Genomic DNA, 23,387 nt, shown 5'->3' on the forward strand with positions numbered 1-23,387 from the left:
TTTACTTTCACTTGGCAAACCGGAAAACAGAAATTGTAGGTACAAAGTCAAGTCAAGTTTGATAAGTTTTAAAGAACAAACATATAACGTACATATGCGTTGTAAGGAAGACAGGGATTCCATGGGGAACCCGTTGGAGTGAAAAGTAAGTATCACATTTTCGATTATCAAATGTGATATCAACTGAGGTGTCAGTCTGTGTAAGTTGATTTAACTGGGTAGTCATTTCGTAATTTCCGAAACGATAATTATAATATTCTAAGAAACGACTCAGGTAGAGGGACTGCAATTCTTTTGAAACAAAGTCTTTCATTTAGCGCAGCTCCTTTTCGTTGTGAAACTTTTTCGGTGTGTTTAGCATCGATTTCATTAAATAATTCGGGGAACACAAACTATAAAATATTGATGGGGAGCATATACATACCCAGTAATGCTGGCCAAAGTCTACAGAGAGAACTTGATAGACTTCTTTCCTTAGCAAATACTTTTGATGCGGTTATCATTGGTGGAGACTTGAATGCTCGCCACCCTCACTGGGGGGATAGTATTATTAACCGAAACGGAAGTTTAGTCTATGACTGGTTTTTCAATGGTGCTTACTTAAACCTTGACCTTATTCCTTCGGATGGACCGACTTTTACACGGTCTTCAACCTACATTGACTTCTTTTTGCTTTTTCAAACCTTAACAGTAATGAAAAATCAAAATACTGCACAACGTTTGCAACTCCATCCGACCATTTTGGTATCTCCATAAATGTACAATTCGGTAATTATTCTCCTCTCTTGGCACCCCTGAAGGAACCTTCTCGTAGATTCAAAAACACTGATCGGAAAGCATTTAGGTTAAGTCTTCACAATAAACTTTCCGCGTTAAACATACCGTCGGATAGGAATATATCGAACAACAAAATTGATAGTGTTATTTCCAATTTAAATTCATCTATATCATCGGCAGTTGCAGCTAACTCAGAAATAATTGTACCTAGGAATAATAAATATAAGGATGTGTCTGAACTCACGATGAAACTTATAAAAACCCGGAACGCTTGGCTTAAAATGTTAAAACGACTGTTTCATAAACACCTTAACAGAATTAATATTGAATATCAACAACTATCCGCCAGAATTAAATGCCTTAATAAGCTTATCAAACAAAGACAAGATTACAAAATATTCGTCCGTCGCCACAAGCTTTCAAAGAAATCGATAAAATTACTGGAACAAATTTTTTTGGTACAGATATCTCACAAGATGTTCTTACCCATAATGGGTTAGAGTTATCTGATACTCGATCAAAAATCAATGCTTTTCGAGATTTTTTTTTCTGCAGTCTATACCGGAAAACAGCCTACTTACGATTTAGACCTAACCAACGACGTCCTTCTTAAAGTTTCCGAATTTTCTTCACCTGAAAATAATTCAGAAATCATAACCTTTTCACCATCTAGACCATCATATAACCCAGCCACTCCACCGTTCACAACACCCCAACATGTTCATAAATGCAGACTAGGTCTGAAAAATAAAAAATCCTCTGGAATTGATAGAATATCAAACTTTATCCTGCGAAAAAGCTCCCATTTACTCGATGAAATACTGGCATCTCTGTTTAATCATTGCATTAACAATGGCTTCTTTCCTTAAGCTTGGAAAAGAGCAAAATTGTTACCAATACCTAAAACTAGATCTACAACAGAATTAAAAGACTTTCGGCCTATTTCCTTGCTTTCCAACATTAGAAAGCTCTTCGAAAAAATAATAGTTAAACCAGTCAATATTCTCTGTGAGAATAAAAACATTATTCCTCAAACTCAATTTGGATTTAGAAAAGAACATTCAACTGAACATGCCACTCTCCTACTTTGCAATACAATTATTCAAAACCTGAGATCTAAAAGATGTACGATTTCATTAAACACAGACATTGAAAAGGCATTTGATAATCTTTGGCACAAAGGGATGATCTATAAATTGTTAACACTTGATTTTCCCAAATGGCTAGTCCGTATTATTCAAAGTTTTCTTGAAAACCGATTCTCATCAATATTTGTTAAAACTGAGCAGTCAGATCCTTTCCGAATATTATCAGGTATTCCGGAGGGATCAATATTGGGTCCCATTTTATTTGATATATATTTATATGATTTTCCATTCGGTTATTCGAATGAAGAACCTAATAGAATCCTATTTGCAGACGATACGATCATAGTAGCCAGTGACGTACGACCACAGAAAGCTCTTTTTAAAATAGGGCAACAATTACCTTTACTTTTAGGCTTTTACAAAAAGTGGGGTTTAAATATAAATTCGGGAAAATGTAGCTTAACATGCTTTCGAAACGCAAGTGGAAAAGGCCATCGTATGGCAGTTAAAGAAAGTAAAACTCTCTCCCTAAACATAAATAACGTCCCTATTCCACTACGAACCGAAATGAATTACTTAGGTATTCACTTTCATAACAGATTCCTTTTCAATGAACACGCCCGAAAGACATTATGTAAGGCCAAATTTGTTACTGAGAGATTAAAACCAGTACTGCACTCAAAAGGAGTGCCCAAAAATACAAAACTTTTGGTATATAAAACATTGATTCGACCAATATTGACATACGGATTTTGCTCCTGGTTTACTATTTCGCCTACGATAGCTAAAGAGTTTGAACGATTTGAGAGGTTTTGCTGTGGAAAATTTAGAAGAGCGAATAAAAAATAGGCTTATAGCCTAGTACATACTTCCTCGTGAAGTGAACGTTCGCCAGTGGAGAAAGTAAACTTTTTACATTGCTCACTGGTACACACTTGTGATTACACGATGTGAACATGCGGAAACCAAATGTCAAAGCTTCACCAACAGTTCCCGTACATTTTGCACGTGAATAGCCCGTGAACGAAAACTCTCCACTTTGTTCTCCACTCAGCTTCACGAGCAAGTTCACGGGTGAACCAAAAACTGAAATTTGTATGGGTTCACGAGATGGTTCACAAGTATGTACTAGGCTTAAGAGGATAAACAACTAAAATTATTGTTTTTATTTGATTGAAATGTAAACACTCGAATTATATCTATTTAATCTTATTCAGTATTTATTGTATTTCATGAAGCGTAAATATTAAGTTGAGTGGCATGTTAGCCATCTTTTGTTTTGTCTATATTTTCGTGTTAGATATCTAGTCATATAGTATAGTTTAGGATATAAAATTTAAATACAAATGTAACGTACGCCAAGAGCAAGCGTACTCTACAACTTGCTTTACACTTAAGTAACATTTAGTTAATTGTTTAAAAAATATATACAAAATATTTCTTTATTTGCTTTGTCTGGCATATTTACAAGCCGACTTCATATGTAATTATTAATTCATTTATATATATATTTACATAAGAGAAAATTGTGTTTCAAAAGCCTCAATAAAAGAATTGAAATGAATTGAATTGAAACGATAATCGTCAAAACGATTATCATTAACGATATCGTCAATAATTTGCTTCACTATCACTATTGCTATCATTATCGTATCGTTCAATCGTTTTCAGTATAAAGCACTATTCACATGAGCACGACCAACGACCAACGAATGAACGAATATTCGTCGATTTTGACGTTTCTTTCACATGAGAGTTTTTAATTCGTCGCGAATGAAGCCACATCCGAACACCATTCACCACCGAAACCAAAACAAGATCGATTTTTTAGGTTAAGTACGCGCGATTATTTTATTCGTTGTGAGTGTGGATAATGTGGAACGCGAATAAAGTTTGACAGATCGTATCAACTATAATTTTTTTCGCGACGAATAAATTTGTTTTCCTAAATTAATTAATATATTATATTGAAAAGTAAAAGTATGTACCATAAATCAAATAGAAACTATATTGCCATGGTTTTGTTAAGAATTTGTGTGGAAATATGTCTTCAAACGTACATAAACTCACATTTTGTAATTCATTCGTCGTTCGTTGGTCGCGCTCATGTGAATACTACTTAAGTTCGATGAGTATTCAGAATACTCTTAAGGCCCAACTATAATAGGCATAAGCTTAGCGTATGCGCGCATACAAAGAATCTCAATACGAGTGAACATAATGGAGTCTAGCTCCGTTTCGTTCAATTTTTCTTAGTTTCGTTAACTTAAGCAAGAGCGATCCCAGTCGCTTGCCGCATAAGTAAAATCTGACATGTAGATACGTGAGCAAAATTGCATTATGGATATCCGCAGTAATTTCACAAACTTAAGTGAATTTTCGTTGGGTTTTTGATATAAGCTTATGTTTGCTTATGCCTATTATAGTTGGGCCTTTATACTATGACTGAAATGTCAAAATGAACTCAACGAAAGATAATGCTTGTTCAATAACTTGAAAATGTTATTAAACTTGGTTTTTCTCTAAGGGAAATTTTGAAAATTTGCAAAAAATTAATTGTTAATAAACATGCCAACTATTTTGTGATGTTTATTGTTAGTCTTCTTTATTGTGCTTTCATTTGTTGCCGCCGAAGATAAAGCTATAATATCAAAATTTTTGTTCAATATATGATATTTTTGTAAATCAGCTGCAGAAATAAACCCAATTTTGTCCAAGGGTAGGAAGTGAAGTCTCCATTTTATCCACAGGGAACGGATATACCAATTTTTCTCCGACCCAAAGATTCAATAGTTACAGCAAATTTCAGTATTGAAGGTATATACATTGGCTGCGTTCAATCTCGTGTTGGATAGGGTATCTTGGATAGGTGGATTTTTAGATACTTTGTTGAACGAGATGGATAGCTGTATTGAGATAGCTGTCAAAAAATAAAAGAACTATCAGCTGTTCACAAAAAGCAAATAAACATTTAAGCTTCGAAGTCAAAATTGTTGTAAGATACAACATTTAATGGATAAATAAACTGATTCGTCGGACGATGGTGAATTGATAGGTGCGTAACAATTTAATAAGTAAGAGATAACCTTAATCTGAAATCTATGTTAAATTTCCTCTTAGCTCAATTGAAGTTCTATACTGTAACACATCATATATTTTGATTACTTAACTTTGTACTTTATTATCATTACTTTTGTTATGTTCATATCATTATTTTTTATATTTTGTAACACAACAAATATAATATAACGTAAGGTGGCAACGCCAACACAAAAGCTATATTATATAAAAAAGCTTTATTTTATACATTCCACAAAAATAATAATATATGGAATGGATTCCACAAGTGATAAAGCTTACTCAGAATCATATAAAAAGAGAGATCAGTTCAAGATATTTTCATTCACGACACGGGTCCTTTAAACCGTACATATATCGGACGTGAAGTTTGAGTTATACTCGAGTAGTCGAGTGTGAGTGTTCTTTTCGACGGTCGGGTACCCCTTCCACAGCCTACTGAACACCGACACTTTCATAATCTTTAGCTTCCTCATACTCAAGTTTGAGCACTTCTTTCGACGGTCGGGTACCCCTTCTACCGCCTTCAAAGCGTCCACACCTGAACGATCTACTATTTTCACTACTCAGGTTTGAGTGTGTTGTACGACGGTCGGCTTACATTTCCAGCGCCGGCATCACACACACACCTGAATGATTTCTATTTCTTTCCTTGTGGTTTTCATTTCGAAACTTTACTCGGGTTTGAGTGTTCTGTTCGACGGTCGGGTACCCCTTCCACCGCCTTCAGAGCACACATACCTAGGCAACGTTTGAATCTTTTCTTTATTTTTACTTCATTAAATGTTAAGTTAACTATAGTTTTCATTGAATAAAACTTCAATATTTGTTAAATCTTTTATAAGAAAACCTTTGTCTTTTATTTCAATCTATGAGAAAGCTAAACCGCCTCTAACAACTCCATTTGGATCATAGCCTGCTCAGCGTCTGCTTTAGTCCTTGGACAGCACAGAGAGAATATTAAGTTCATTTGCTTCATTGCCTGTTCAGCGCCTGCTGTAGTCTTCGGACAGCACAGAAAACTGCAGAGATTAAAGCAAAGCGGCGTGTAGGTTAATAACACTTCTTTTCAGAGTTCCCGAACAGACTACCCCTAGCGCTCACTATAAGACCTCATACTCAACCCCATTACAATACGATTAATAATTTAGCAAATTAGTGATCTACAAAACGAGAACAAAATAAGTCAATTTTAAAGTTTAAAAAAATAGATGGTATCTAAAATTCGGAGGCAAATAACTTCTTCATCGTCTATTATGTACAGAAAATCCTATCAAATACAACTTCAATTTACATTTTTTATCTTTTTGTTTACCAACAAATACAAAAAGCTGAACTCAATTTTTAAGTTTCTTAAAATTCAACCATTTTATAGCCCAGAAATTTTTGGATACCTTTGGATTACTTTTTTGACATCTCAGGTGTTTTTGATCAGCTGTTATTTTACACGTAAAACACTAACAAAAAGGTATCCGGATACCCTTTCGGTCTGATATTAAAAGCAGCCAATGTGTATGTAGAACGGCAACCGTCTGGCAAATTTATTGTTTATAAAACAAAAGTCATAGTCCTCTTTTGCAATTCCAAAACTACAATTGTTTTATATATTTAACAACAATTAAGATTATTGATGCTTTGTATATAAAAAATGCTTACATATGGGTTAGATTAGAATAGATAGAAGGTCTCATTCATCTCTTAATTTTCTTCGTAGCCGAATTCATTGTATTTTTTTGAGTTTTTATTATCATTTTGTAACAAAACTAAACCACACCGAAACTTTTTTACTTCAATTTGCTTAGTTATCAATGGAAATTAATAGCAGACGATACCTACTTAGCTATCGTGCAAACGCCATCACTTTGACGATTATCGCTATCGTCCAACAATTATCGTTTTACGGAAAGACCCTCCAGGTTAAACTTGATAAACATCAGATATACTCTTATTATTTTTTCAATTTCATTTTTATTTATTACAATCATATTTTTGTTTTATTTCTTATCTTCAGAAAAGGAGGCAATCTAATTAAAAATTAATTTGCATAAAATAACTGACACAATGTTACATCCACATTTAACAATATCTATATTTTCAAAACAGCCTATCGTTGTTTTGAATTTAATATTTCTATCATACCATGTAGTTCATTTACAAAGATGTTTGCATTTAATAGCGGGTGATTCTGGAATGTACATATATTTCAACAACCCTTAAGGCTTTAGTCTCCTTCTCTAAAGTTGAAGTTTTTATCACGGTAAGCTGTCGATGGATGTCCTATTGAAGCGGCAGCTTCATTTGAGAACGATCGCTGTTGCTTTTGTGAACCATTATTATTTGATTGAGAAGCGGGATAACAAAGAGCTTTATACTTTGGGAATGAATTAACTTGTCTACTTTTATTGGTACTAGTTTGATGAATACTTTCTGCTCTCAGACCTTGAAAGAAATTCGTTTTCAATAAACTAAATCATTTAAAAATTAGGCAAATATTATTTATGCTTACCACATTTCCTTGAATTTTCAATCTCATTCAACATCGCCTGGCAGTCACATCGTAGTCTACCTATTTCCTTGTCAAAGCTTTCTGCTATACTATCGCTGATTTCCGTTTGCATTACAAAATCTATTTCTTTGTGGACAAGGTTGAGTTTATTTTTATTTTTCCAAAGAACTTCCAAAATACGCTCCTTTTGTTTATGTTGTCTCATTATTATTTTACGAGCTTAAGTAAGAGAAAGAAAGAAAGGAATGTGATATATACATATGTACATACATACTATTAAAATTTGGATAATTTAACTATTTCAAAATGAAATAAAACAATTAATGATTATTCATTAAATCTTTTGTTCCTCTTAAGAAATATCACATACGAATGAGAAACGAAATTTTATTTATAAGAACTACTTTTTTTTTTGTCCAAAAGCAAAGTTCCTTCTTTAAAACGAAATGTCAATTTTCAAATTTGAAATTGTAAATTATTTAAACAGATTTGTTTTAACAATTTGTTTAAGGCATTTTAGATAGGCGGTCCAATGGGTACTTAGGTCCATTGTCAACGATAAGGCCATTCATTGAAAGCAACAGGAACTTAAACAGAGTTTTCCAAAGAGATGATTATCGTATTGCATATGGCGATTACGTTGCAGTGGCAAATGTTGCTACCATAGACTTTCTTTAGGCGAACAAATCTTGAATCTTATTACATCTGAGGAATCGGAATTATCAGATGACAAAAATACCCATTGATAGTGATTTAAGAACTGCATTTGATAATGTTTTAACTTTTATTAAAACGAGAAATGAAACCTCAGATGATACATAATGTTACCTTTCTTAATCGGAAAATTTGTATAATTAAACAAAAACCAAAACTTCGCAATCAAAATTTGATATGTTTTTAATAAACCAAAAAAAAGTTATTAATATAAATAATATAGAACTTCTTTATAACGAATCAATGGGCAGGTTCAGATGACATAAGGGACTTGAAAGTTAGGCAAGTTTCTAGTATCTGATTGGCCAGCTGTCAAAAAATTATCTTCCAATTAAGGCAGCTTTAATGGAAAGTTAGTCAAGAAAAATCTCCCTTACTATCATGTCAAGTCTACTACTGTTATAATTACACTTGATCATGTTTTTTCATTCAATTGAAAGTTGAACTTTATTATTTTATGATGTATTTATTTTCTGCACAACTCCATTTAATATTAATTGAAAAGGGTTCCTGCCAATTTGACAAAGAAATAAGTAATATTTCATTACAATACAAAATACAAACCGTGATGAACTTGTTGCTTGCCTGAGGAATGTTTTGTAGACATTTAGACAATAATGTTTGTAGTTTTTGTTCTATGAACTTGAAGAAGTGATTTCTGAAGTAAAGTTTTGAATTTAAAATTAATGACACTTGGAAAACAAACTAGTTGCCTTCGTCAAAATTTACGTTCAAAGAATGAAGTTGACTGCAAATAAAGTCCCTTATGTTCGCTGAACCTGCCCAATTGTTTGTTGCCTTGAAGGTTTGTTGTAAAGAAATTTTACTATAATTTGTTTTATAAAATATTATCAAACTGAAATTAAAAAAAAAAAAAAATAAACCGTCATCCGCATGAAAAATTCATATTTTTAAATTTAAATAGTAAAACTAATCAAGAATCAATCCAAATTCGACTTGAGAAAAACGAAAGCGAAAATGTTTTGTTACTCGTCTTAAATTGACATTACCAATGGCGATAAGTTTTATGAAATTATTTCCACAAAGCGGACTTTTTAATGATAGCTTTAAAATTACAAGCTTTGCCTGGCAAAAATGTGTCAAAAATTATCCAATTTGGCGTTTTTATTTTTTAGTTCAGAGCTGAGCCCTGAGTAGAGTAGAGGCAGAGCTCTCTGATTAATTTATGAAACAACTTGAGCACTAAACTGTCATGATTTAAAATGTCGTCTGTTTGAAGGCGTTCAAAATTGTCTTTAATCAAATTAATTAAAAAAACAGTCATAGCGTTGGTCCATTTGACGCCTAAAATAAATTTGATTCATAAAAATGCTATATGCAATTAGATTTTTCTAAATTATCTTTCTTTCAGCACTAAAGCGACCAGCCTCTTCCGCCATTTTTATTCTTTTGACAATGATTTTTTTAATTTACCGGCTTTCAAATATAAAATTGTTTGTGCTCAGCATTTTACTCCGATTACTCTGTTATTTTATTCTAAGCTCACAGAGCGCGCTCTGAACATGCTCATAATTAAAAAAGGCGAATTTGAAGCTCTGAACGATCAGAGCTAAAAAAAAAACAAAATTACTTTTTTTGCCAGTTCGAGCTCTGCTCTGAACTAAAAAGAAAAACGCCAAATATATTACAGAAATCAGCATAATTGTCATATTTTTGTAAAGCTGAAAACTTGGTTAAGTACAGTTTATAACGCAAGACATCCCACGTATGTAAATAATCACTTTTTGATTATCGTTAATTTTTTCAATAATTACAGTTAAACTTTATACATTTACTTAAAATATTGTAATTCGCAAAAATCGAATTAAATCTTAAAATTCTATTAAATGCTTATTTTGTTTGGGATTTTAATTTGAATTTATTTTTACATGAATAAATGTCTTGAGTTCTTTTTCGTTTGATTTTTTAATATTGTATCATTTGATTTTTAATTTTCCCACTGGATGATGGTTGACAATGAAACAAGCAACATTTTTAAATGTAATACAGGGTAAGTCCAATAATGTAAAAATGCAGCAGTAATGCAAGATTTGCGTTCATAAATGTAAATACACTGCATTACTGCAGTCGGTTACTCTGTTCAAAAAACAGTCTGACAACTGAAATGCGAACCTGCAGTAATTTTATTTCTGTTGCCGCTCTGCAGGAAAATGTCAAAACAAGATGAGTAGGTAAAATAATTGAAACCAATGGAACTCAAAGAAAAAAGTTAATTATTTCTTTCATACTTTTTTTATAGGCGCCTTCTTTGATGACATTTAAGAACTGGTTTTTGATATGGTATATCTGCCGCATTCTTGCAGAAGTTTTTCTGTTCATAAATGTTTTGTGCAATTAGTTGCATTTTTGAACTCAACCACAACTTCAACTTTGTCTTGACAAGTTTTTAGGTGAATTTATAGTTTTTCACTCATAATAGTTTTTTAGCGGACTCTATTGTACAAAATAATGACTATTTTCTTTTCCTGAATTTAAAATGTATATGGAAGTTCTGTTTTCTCTGGAATATTTCCTTACATCGAATATGTTTAGCCAAAATCATCTAGAAATGTTTGTCCCTCTATCAATCAATTACATAGAAAACTTCTAAGGAGTACAAGGAAACTTTAAGGGTGGAAAAACATCTGTGGGTCCTATCTACTAAGAAAAAATGAATTCTGAAATCGACTTACCATCACTCTGTCCACTTGAATTTGTTGCTTTTACAATCAAATTTTGTAAACTCGAACAATTTCCAGCTTGAACATTTAACTCGTTTGGAGTTCCATCACAGTTATCTTTTTCTAAAGTATCAAGTCTTGAACTATTATAATTTAATGGGGATATACGAAAAGCACTGAAGACTCCACATTCATCTGTCACTGTTATCTGATAATTGTTCTGATACCCATGTGGTGCATGGTATGATGAACTGGAATACGTAAGGTTTGGTCCAACTGTTATGTCTATCGGAGACTGAGGATTTGCACTTGGTTGACGCAAGACTAAATTTACCGATGTGTAACTCTTATGATTATTCGCGGTTGCCGATTCTAAGTTACGGGTAAATGGTAATTCGGGACGGACATTAATTGTAGACTGATAACGTTGCGTTCCACTGACTCGGTTGCGACGTGAACTTGGCGAAAGAGATACGTTGACTAGAATTTCAGACTTTCCACGGTCTGTGAAGGCTGTGGGGCTTTGAATAGTTGTGACTGTGTTTATACCCTTAAAAATATTTTGGGCCTGAGGGTTAGATGATAAAAAGATCGAAGAAGAATCAACTGATGTATTTTGTATTGGCTGATAATTTGAGATATCGTTATCTTGATGATCTTTTTTTAAATTTAAGGTTGTCGGCCGCTGAATAGCCTGTGGTAGTTTTAACTTATCTTTTTCTTTTTCCAATGCGGCATGTTTCCTTGGCTGTTCTGTTGAATAAGTTGTTATTTGAATACTACACACTCCGGAACGCATATCTTTGATGTCCGGCGTTGAAATTTGTTTGCACTTTGTTCGATTAAAAGAATTTTGATGCACAAAACTGATATCTTCATTTAATAATAAGGATTCGCCGTTTTCATCCAGGTGTTTTTCAGTGCAGTTGTTAGTAAGTTTTGATTGAGGATTTCTCAATGGTTTTGAGCTTTTAGTGTCTGCTTGTTGTTTCAACAAATTTTGGTTCAAAACTTTAAGCAGTTGTTGTGGATAGGATTGGACTGGTACAAAACAAGAATCTATTTCATTCTTTAGTTTGGCCTTACAGTTTTCAGGATCGTGGATATTGTCTATAACGTGATGATTAACAACATCATCTGGTATATTGGGAAATTCTTGTTTCATTTCATAAAAAAGTTGCATTGCTCGTATATTTGAGCATTTGTTAGTGGTTTGTTTTTTTGAGACTGTAGTACCTTTTAAGTTCTCTTGACTTTGTTGCTTTAAATCATTTATTCGCTCCAAGCTGCCTCTCTTTTTTCTTCCTGTCGACGTTGAACTTATATGTGAAGTATCTTCAGACATTGAAAACCTAATCGCCATGTTTGGCCATCTTTAGAATGATTGCCAGTCCTGAAAACGAAATAGAAACAAAATTAGTAAATAATCTTATTTTTAGCAGTGGCATAGTTTGCTAGATAAAGTGCATCGAAAATATAACTTGATGTGTCACATCCATCGTTATTGTATTGGAAAATACGAACGAAATTCAGTAACGTTTGAATTTGCCTCATGACTTTAAATACTGAAGCAAGTGTGTTTCCTTTTTCCTTTTATCCGAAGTTAAATTTCAAATCTTAGCTATTCGATTATTAGTCCTAAATAGATACTATTTACATAAATATTATGCCCCCAATCATTCTATTACAATGATTGAGGTATCGTTTAAAAGGCCATCACACGTGGAAGCTCATCACAGCGGGCAATTCGTCATAAAAACAATCATTTTTTCTCAAAACAGTGTGATAAGCTGTGTTGCTATAAAATATCATCGTGTGTCCAGTTAAGGCCTCATGAGCTGTGTTGGCCTCCAATCGAATTAACAATACGAGATGATACGCAAAACACGCGAAGCATACTTCATTAGTTTTTAATTACAATACAATTGTACAAAAATTTAGATGATAACCTATATGATTAAAGGGGGAGATCATAGCCCCTCCAGAGACTTATCAACCCAATGCATTTTGCACAATTATAACAAATACAAAAAAAGTGGGCGGTCATAACGCCCCCGGAAAATTACGAACCCATTTCATTTTGCTAAATGATAAATAAAAGATTAGTGGGTGAAAATCAAGCCACAAGATTTTGCTTAGATTTTGTGATTATTAACATCGATTCTCCACTCTAATAAACTTCAATACTCGACACATTTTGAAGTAGTACTGGGCGCACTCATTAATGTAGTTAGTGAGCAGTCAAAATTAAGCTTTGTGAATGCAAAAATGCAATACAAAACCAGTCAATGGGGATAAATGTAAATATTTAAATAGGAAACACTTTTGTTTTGGGAACTCTAAATAATCTTCATTGTTTTTAAATTAAATGTTATTGAATTTTATTTATATTTAATACTGAACGATTTTTTTTTAGTTTTGGTGTCTTTACTGAGAAGTTAACTGTGAAACATCAAAATAAATGCCCACTTTTCCATGGATAAAATAAATCAATTTAGTTTTGATCTAGATCTGTCAAAGCACAAATTATTTTTGTTTTTGCATTTTATTGGGGCAACATAAATTGTTTTATTTTTGATTTAAGAACAAATCTGAAAATTTGGGGTTTCCGGCATGTTTTTAGTTATACCGCACTTGTAAGTATGCATACAAAAGGTTAACTATGTAATTCAATAAAACTCAATTCTTGACGAAAATCTGATTTACACATGGAAAACCTCGTAACTTTATAGCTGAAATTTCTACATTATGTCGGAGGGGACAATTTCAACAAATTATGTAGTTGAATATAGCCAATCAGAATTGCTTGACTACGTAGTCACTGTTGAACTTTAGTTATATACAATGCCCATTAAACCGAAAACCCATGTAATGGGTTCAAAAAATCGATTTTTTTTCATAAATTGCTATTTTAATATGTCTTGAATACGGTAGTAAAGGGATTTTTCAAAATTCGAATTCGTTTTAAAGATACAGCAGGTCCATGGAAAAATATGGGCTAAAGTATCTTACATACATCGGCGATGGTGAAAATAAAACTTACAAAGGGATCCCAGTTATCATTTTTATGAAGGTTTTGAAGGTAATTTGAAAGTAATGTCGGTTACGGGATGCCCTGTAGACCGCGAAGCCCATATTTATGTTGAGAAACGTGTTAAAAAGCTGATCTCACATTCTGAGCGGCGCGTAAATGATGCCGTTAAACAAGCCAGAATTGATTCAAGAGCTGAACAATCTGGTTTGAAAGAGTTTCAAGAAGAAGAGGACCAGGCATCGCCGTTTGAAAGGTAAGTTAAAATGTTCATAGTTAAGATGAGTTGATACTTTAAACGAGTTTTTCTCAAAACTGTGTTTTTCAAACTTTCCTTCATCGTATCTTAAAACCGGCTTGATCGAATGACTTGAAATTTGTTTTGTTGGATTCAGCACATGTAAACGCATGGAATGAACTATCGACAAGCAAAAATTCCAAAAATATCAATTTTTTTATGGCAAAAAACCAACAATAAACGCAAAATTCGCGATTCCAATTTTTGGTATATTCATTTGATGATAGTTCATTCCATGCATTTAGACTCACAGATTAAAACGCAGTTTAATTTTTTGGTTTTAGATAAGCCAATCAGCCGGAACCGTGGAGGAAGTGCGAGCCCATTTTTTCGAGGTGGAGTTGTCCACACCGGTGCGGTATAACTCGTGTTCTTTACAATATTTTAATTCAAAATTTATATTTATTCAGTCGAACTATGTTAATATATTATAATAAAGTTGTATCTATTTACCGGTCGTAAAAAAAGCATACAAATTCCTTAAAATACAGGCCGTCACATGGGATGACCCCCTTATGTTTTAAGATTTTATGATAGCTTGAGTGTTTCGTTATTTTGATGATCATTAAGCAAATCATCTCACCTTTATCAATCTCAGAATCTACTTGTGATAAAAAGGTAAAGTTGCATATCCTGGACTAGCTTAAGAAAGTACTACACATTTGAAGATTATAGTTCAGCGGTGATACAAAAGTCTTAAACCTGCTTCCTGTTAAAAGGGTCTAATATCTAAGAACTTGGCTGCACACTACCACACTGTGTACTCTAATATAAACAAAAAACAACAGAAAATATAATTTACCAATATTAAAATTTGTTTAGTTTTATTAAATTATTAAGTTCAGCATTTTTGTTCTTGAAAAGTTTGTACCGTGAAGTAATACCTTTTGCAGTAACATTAATTGTTGGTTTCGAAAGTTAAGCAATATAAAACACACAGATCGATACATTTTTGATGAAAATTGCTTTGCAATAAAGTGTGGAACGCGTTAGCATTCTCAGTATGAGATTATTTTGAACTAAACAAATTTTGGGCATGGTTTGATAACCAATTTTGAGGTAGAAATGATAACCACATGAGTGATAAATAAAAAAATCAGAAAAATATCCTAACTACAAAAATGTGTGTCCAAGACCTTTTAGTTTCAGCCTCCTGTTTGCCAGACGCATTTTTAACTTTTTGAAATGCATTTTTTAACTTAAAACCCTGATAACTTTTTTCGTATAATATACATACAACCATACAATGATATTCCAACATATCAGAAAACTTCCCTGATTACAAAAATGTATGTTCAAGATGTTTTGGTTGCATCCTTTTTACTTTCAACCTTCAGCTTACCAGACGCATTTTAAGCTTTTCAAACGCATTTTCCATATTTCTTATAAGGTATAACCAAAAGGCTGTTTAACCAACACATCAAGAATTTGTTTGCACATACTATAAAACAACCGCCTTTAAAGTGAATGAAGAACGATACGAGTTATTTTACAAAACTTGCAAACCGGAAACAAATTTTGAAAACATTAAAACTTAGCTTGAAGGAAGTTAGTTGCCTCCAAATAGAAGCGTTCTATTGTAACAAATAAATCTTTTCAGCTATGTATACGAGTATATATATGCCAAATGTGAAAAAATGCAAAATAAATACAGGCATAAAGCTATCGCCATTTTAATGTGGCTGGACAATGGAGGATGACTGGAATGGTTTACCGGAATTGTGGTCCCAGAAACCATTTAAAACTTTGTAAACATAAATGAAAGTGTAGACATTCATAGTTAAGACATTAATTTAATCCGATGATAAATGATCTTTTCTATAAAATCAATATTTTAATTCAATTTGAATATGTTACTTGATTTTTGTGTTCATTCATAAACGTCAGCCTAACAAAGAACTGCCTTATCTGCATTCATAAAGTCAGATTTTCGATCGAACTAAAGCCTAGTACATACTTGTGAACCATCTCGTTAACCCATACAAATTTCAGTTTTTGGTTCACCCGTGAACTTGCTCGTGAAGCTGAGTGGAGAACAAAGTGGAGAGTTTTCGTTCACGGGCAATTCACTTCAAAATGTACGGGAACTGTTGGTGAAGCTTTGACATTTGTTCACAACGTGTACTCACAAGTGTGTACCAGTGAGCAATGTCAAAAGTTCACTTTCTTCACTGGCGAACGTTCACTTCACGAGGAAGTATGTACTAGGCTTAACCTAGTCGAACTGCAGTACCTACAGTTCATAAACGTTAGACTGTCGTCAGCGGTTGGCAGATTGTACAACTGAATTTGTTTGGCTGCAAAAAGAACGTTAATTATTACTATAAATGATTATTTTTAAAGGGATGTTGAAAGTATTGTAGCCCTGTAGGTACTGTGTGGGCAACTAACCACATTAGAATTTTAATTACAAAGCGAATAAGCATAATTTTTTAAGCTTAAAAATTGTTTCGCTATAATTTAAATTTATTTTCGGTAAGAAAATCAAAAATCAAGTTCAACAGAATTTGGTTGGCAGCCATTTTTCTCTGACGTTTATGAACTTTGCTTACATACAAATCGGACTTAGTCAGACCTTATTGCAGACTTTCTGCATTGGGAGTGCGTTCACAAATGCCTCAGAAAAGAAATGCGATTCTACTAGCGCAGATTTTCTGCGTTTATGAATGCACCTATAGTCTTTAATGCACATTCTAATCAGGAAAAGTATTCTGATATAGCAAAAAAGTTATAAGGGTTTTAATTTGAACATGCATTTGAAAAAGCATAAGATCTCTTCGACACACATTTTTGTAATCAGGGGATATCATTTCGACCTCAAAATCGGAAAAATTATAATTTTCGAACGCTTACAGAACGCCATATGGTTGAATTTGATTTAATGGTGCGTATATCTAAACGCTCACATCAAGAAATTTTGGTTATCACTCCACTCACAAAGCTAAGCTCTTAACCTATGAGTATTATTAAGTTGAATTATTATTGGCGTAAACACTAGAGCCTTAATTGGTCGCATTGTGTGGAGAGTTACCACGATTTTGTAAAAACCACATATCATTTAAGTCATGATCTTCAATCGCCGGTCATCAAAAAAATCGTTTATCACTCGAGAATGCCGGGAAATCAGGTGAATTATGGTATTTCGATGCTGCACAAGTCTTACGACATAAATACGCTTTAACATTTTTTTTAATTTTTTTTTCAAACAATTTACTTGTTGCTTGCTATTATGACGACCATAATCATTTCAAAATGCGTGAAAAGTGGCTACGTTTTAATCACCACTTTTGTTGTACGTCTTGCGAATTTGTATAGCGTGTTTCGATTCAAAGCGATCCTTTATCGTAAATGGCAAATATTTGGCGCATTCACAAAGCTAGTGGCTACGTAATCAAAATTCAACTAGCTTTGCGAATGCGCAAAACTACACTGCAAAGCTAGTCAATCTAGAACTGTCATATTAATGACAAATGCAGATATATAAAATAAGAAACATTTTTGATCTGATAACTTTAACTTATCTTTTGTGTTTTTAAATTCAATAAAATTAAATTTAAGACCCAATTTGAATGATTTATATTTGTATTTATGTAAATACTGAACGTTTTGAATTGAATTGAACTTTTATTCTCAAAATATTGAATGGAGTTTGAAACATAAAAACGTTATTGAAACTTTAATAAGAAAGGCTTGGGAAAAAAACGATGAATATTGTCGTCTTGAATATACAAAAAACGAGTTCTATTTTAATGACGTGTTGTGTCATACCATTGATTTTTAAGGCAAGAGGCGGGCTTCTTAATATTAATGCTTCGGCATTTAAAGATAACACAAATGGAATATGCTCAATTTGTAACTTGGATCTAGCTGAAAATACTTTCCACCTTGTGGCTATTTGTCCAATTTATAAAAGAATTAGATTTTTCTACTTCGGGAAAGAAAGTTTAACGAAAGATGAATTTTACATAAAAAAGAATAGCCAAACAACTCTTTATTTATATCTTTTAGAGATTTTGAAATATAGAATAAACTAAAAAATCAAAAATTAAATCGCATTTGACAATCTGACAGACAACAATATTGCTAACGTCATATTATTTTGCTAATTATATATCCTATTACTTTTAGTTTATAAAATCAATATCAACTTTTAAAAATTTTGAGATTTATTATACCATTAAGATATAATTATATTGCTTTGTATCTATTGCACCAATCCTTGAATCAACTTTTACCAGCTGTCTTTACCTGGTCCATGTTCCCCCGGCATGGAGAGAAGTTAAAGTTGTTTTTATACCTAAAGCAGGTAAATGCTCCCAAGTCAATCCTAAAGATCTACGACCTATAAGTCTATCATCATTCCTTCTTATGACCCTGGACAGATCGATTGATATCCATTTAAGGGCACGTATCGATACAAGAATTCTGTCTTCGTCTCAACATGCCTACTGTAAAGGTAAATCGGTGGAAACACCGTTACACACTTTAGTACGCAACATCGAATATTCCCTCCATTATAAAGAGTTCACTTTGGTTGCTTTCCTTGACATCGAAGGTGCCTTTAACAACTTGGACACATCTGCACTGATATCTCTAAATGTAGAAATTTCGCTCGGGAGTTAATTCATTTAATGCTTACTAGCAGAATAATTAACTCAAAACTGGGTAGCTCTTCTAGCAGACGATTCGTTAGTAGAGGGACACCGCAAGGTGGTGTTCTATCCCCTCTCATCTGGAACATAGTGGTGAATGAAATCCTAACTAGTCTGGATGCGGAGGGTTTCAGAGTGATCGCCTATGCGGACGACTTTGCTATAGCAGTTTCAGGGAAGCATCTTAATATCCTAAAAGAACTCTTAAAAAATGCCTTGGACAGACTAATACTTTGGGCTGATCGGTGTGGACTGGGTATTAACCCACACAAAACCGATCTGGTCTTATTTTCGAGGAGATACAAAATTCCATTTGTCGACCATCCTTATATTAAAGGAATCCAATTAAAATTCTCAGACGAGGCTAAATACCTGGGTCTTGTCTTAGACAAAAAACTAAATTGGAAACGCAACGTACAGGAAAGAGTCAAAAAAGCTACTGTAGCTCTCTTTTCTTGCAAAAAAGCTATTGGTAATAAATGGGGTTTACAGCCCAGAATCACGCATTGGCTATACACATCGGAAATCAGACCGATTTTAACGTATGGTGTGGCAGTATGGTAAGGTATAAACAGGGATAAGTTAAATAACGTTCAGCCTGCCTATGTATAAGCGGATAGCTTCGCACGACCCCGTCTGCGGCACTGGACACCTTGCTCTACCTTACACCTCCTGACATATTTAGCAAACAAATAGGTGCAAGCTCTGCTATTCGCCTCAATGCTTCGTCGCTGTGGACTAACAACAACATTGGCAACTCTTTAATTCTTAGGTACTTAGAATCAATTCCAAAGCACACAGCCTACACCATCCCCCAACTACAATTCGACAGAAACTTCCAGATTTCTGTACCTACCAGATCTTTTTGGGAGGATATAACATTCCTGGAGGATGAGTCAATCCATTTTTACACAGATGGGTCAAAAACAAAAGAAGGGGTTTGTGGTCTCTTATTCCGCCTTCCCAATCATTGTAGCGTGTTCCAGGCGGAACTTTTGGCGATAAAAGAAGTCTTGTCCTAGCTCAAAGAAAACGTGATATCAACATCTGATATTCGAATTTTCTCAGATAGTCAGGCTGCTATCAAATCTCTGGACTCTGTCTCTACAAACTCTATAACAGTCCATATAACTGTCGATCATCTCTAATGGAGATGGCGCAACAGTTTAATATTCACCTTTGCTGGGTGCCGGGCCATAGAGACGTTCCAGGTAACTGTAAGGCAGATGAACTCGCCAGGAACGGTACAGTACAGCCCATCCTACCACGTTTGGCAAGTACTGGCATACCAATCGCTACTTGTAAACTGCTGCTAATGCAAGACGCTGTGAGGAGGGCAGGCACCAAGTGGAACAACATCACCACGTGTCACGTCACAAAAAACATCTGGCCAACACTGTATTTAAAACGTTCAAGGTGCTTGCTCTCTATAAGCAGATCGCATATAAGCTCGATAATAGGTGTCATAACCGGACACTGTCTAATAGGAAAGAACCCCACGAGACTAGGCGTATTCTCAAATGACTTTTGCAGAAGCTGTATGGACGAGGAAGAGGAAGAAACGGTTCTTCATCTTCTCTCCATATGCCCTGCTCTAGCTCGAAAACGCAAGAATTACCTAGGAGTAATCTAAATCATATCAACATAATCAGCTTCTCACGTTTCGTAAGGGACTCAAGCTAGTTGAGTTTAGGAGGAAACCTCAAGATTCATGTGATATCACAATGGGCCATTAAACTGGCCTAGGTGTGTCCGTTTCCATCTTGGACAGCCACCATAATCTTACCTAACCTAGCCTTTGTATCTATTTTTTAAAAAATAAAACACATTATTATTATTATTACTGAACGATTCATTTTATTTTGAATTCTTGTGTTTTAACCGAGCAGCTTATTGTGAAACGTCAAAATCATTCCCCACTAACTTTGTAGCCGAATTTTGCAGTTTGATTTAGCCAATCAGAATCCCTTGACTGCGTAGCCACTAGTTTTGTGAATGCGACCATTGAACTACAACTCTGACACTTCAAATGACATCTGAGTTCGACTCAAGATACATAAACATTCATTATATATTAGGTTTTGTTTTTTAATTAACTTAACTAATCTTTTTCAAAAGAATATCTAAATTAACAAAATTGTATTCATTCGAAGGACTCGAAAATATATCGACCTGCGACAATACTTCTACTTATGTATGTACTCTCCTATCAAAATATATTTGCATTTGCGGTCAAACAAGTGGACCGCAGTATATCTAATCTACAAATAATATTGTTCATATTTATGTACATATAATGCAAAAATAAAAATAAATAAATAATGGTGTAGGTGGATATTACGTCCTGAATTTCTTTATTTATTATCTTTTTACACATTCATTCATAATACTGTTTCGGATTCTAAATAAAACTTGTATTAAAATAACGGTATAACTACGTAGATATATGTATGTATATGTACATATGTATGTATTTGAATGATCACTCAATTATGTACATAAAAGTAAATACAAACATTAGATGCAAGTACTTAATGGTTTTAAGTTTAAAAAAGAAATTGTCTGCATTTATGAAAACTTTTATAACGCGTCATAAAATATTAAAAGTAACCATCAGTTGAAAACATCAAGTTATTAATTGAAACACACCTTTTTAAAAAATGTGTACAGAAAAAATATTACTTGGTCAGCAAAGGCATCAACAAATAGGAATTTAAAAATAAGAAACGAAATTTTCACTTGGAAACATCTTAAAATAAAATTTTAAATTATTTAAATGGGCCTTGGATCAAAAGGATTTGAAAATCAAAATAAGTACATTTTCTAAGGTGTTCCTTTTGTATTATAACAAATAAAATATAGAGCTGCTTGGAGCAGGAGTATTGTGCGTTTATTTGTGATGCCCTTAATGTTTATTTGTTCCGTACCGAATATCTTTTTTACTTATCAAAGCATCTCCATTAGTCTGCGATTTTTCACGAGCGACAGCTATAATTATCCTAATTACGTCATCTATATTACCCTGATACTTTATGAATCTTGCAACTGATGTGTGTTGAAAAAATGTATTAATTCAAAATAATATAATATATGTACATATGTGTGTGTTTTGGCAGCAGATATAAAGTCACTTACATTTTTTCCCTTCCCTTTTTATAGTGTAAAACAATATTGTTGACTTTTTCCTTGATTACATTATGATCGTGAAATTTTTCACTTTTGATACAATTGAAATATATTTTTTTAGATTACACTGTCTTTTTTACTTATAGAAAAAACCTCAGTAGAGATCGCTCAACATTATCATTAGCGAGATATTTAGCAAAATTTATTATAAACAATTTTTTCTTTTGTCACAACATATCAAACTCAAAGCATATATTATTTTCTTGAATGCGTAAATCACAAAATATACAAACTTTTGAAAATAGTTTTTTAACGCACAAATTCTCCGACTCCGAGCGGTGCTGTTGCAGCTACATAACTCTCAAAAACTCTTCGAAAAAATGTTTTCAAGTGATAGATATGTATGTATAAACATATACACTTTAGTTTTATAGTTTAAGATGAGAAAAATTTAAAACACCTAGTGCTATATATACATATATATGTAATAGTTGCTTGATTCACGTATTTTTGTCGATTGGATTTAGCGTGAGGCGCAAGCGGCTGAGAGCACAAGACTGAGTGCCGTGGGAAAAATAAATGTTTTTAGACACTTTGAAACGCAAAAATAAGTAACAAAATCATTTTATGCTCAGAGAATATAAAAATTGTTGTAGCCATTTTGATTATTATTAAAACGTTACTAATGTGAAAATATAAAGAAATAAATCCTGTAATAGGCATATAAAATATGCCTATGCAATTGTAAAATTATTAAAACCTTTTAAAATACATAAGTTCAAGACAGTACAGTAAATTTGTCATTTTTAATGGAAGGAGGTATTGCATTAAAATGGGTAATCCTGATTTTATGTTATACTAGCGGCTCGGTACGTGCTTCGCTACGTATAAGGCATAGTAATAAAAGAAACAATAAATATTAAAATTATTATAAACAAATAAATATTTCAAATTTCTAGCTATTTAAAAGTCCAAATAACCCAAATGATATATACATAGTTTATATTGTATTATCAGCAAAGAGTAAAAACTAAAAAATAAAAAGAGGCTGGGATGCGACCCACACTGATAACTTCCCATCCCGTCTGTTGATTTGTCTTGCTTAAAAGTTTGTCTATATGTATTTTTACCAAATTTGCGCACTATTTTTTGTAGATTTTATTTTTTATGAAAAAAACGGACTGTTGGATTTTTATATAAAAATTACTGAATATTGAAAACAATATTTTCTCTGAAATAAAATAAGTTTGAAGCCAATATTTTTAATTTTTGTAAAGCTATTTAAGCCGAAAAGTCTTTCCACGGGTACTGCCTCTTGCGAGGAATTGACAAATTCTCCAAGAGTAACTATTGTCATGAAAAAGTGCTTTCTCAAAAATTAGCCGTTCGGAGTCGGCATATAAACTGTAGGTCCCTTAAATTCCTCATAACTTTAC

The 23,387-nt window shown here is 33.1% G+C and overlaps 1 protein-coding gene across 3 annotated transcripts; it reads right to left on the reverse strand.

Annotated features, from left to right (window-relative positions):
* Window positions 1-6,855: 6,855 nt before the first annotated feature.
* Window positions 6,856-22,514, reverse strand: LOC129952459 (uncharacterized). Of its 3 annotated transcripts, none has more exons than XM_056065045.1 (4): window positions 22,270-22,514; window positions 10,857-12,237; window positions 7,450-7,668; window positions 6,856-7,382 (listed from the first exon to the last, which is right to left on the reverse strand). In XM_056065045.1, the coding sequence occupies exons 2-4, from the start codon at window positions 12,205-12,207 to the stop codon at window positions 7,165-7,167; spliced, it is 1,788 nt and encodes a 595-aa protein (XP_055921020.1). In that variant the 5' UTR covers window positions 12,208-12,237; window positions 22,270-22,514; the 3' UTR covers window positions 6,856-7,164. The 3 variants fall into 3 exon arrangements, with proteins under 3 accessions (XP_055921020.1, XP_055921019.1, XP_055921018.1); XM_056065044.1 differs by having other exon boundaries at window positions 22,245-22,514; XM_056065043.1 differs by having other exon boundaries at window positions 6,858-7,382; window positions 21,961-22,514.
* Window positions 22,515-23,387: the final 873 nt, after the last annotated feature.

This window comes from Eupeodes corollae, chromosome 3 (assembly GCF_945859685.1).
Source record: "Eupeodes corollae chromosome 3, idEupCoro1.1, whole genome shotgun sequence".
Lineage (NCBI taxonomy): Eukaryota > Metazoa > Arthropoda > Insecta > Diptera > Syrphidae > Eupeodes > Eupeodes corollae.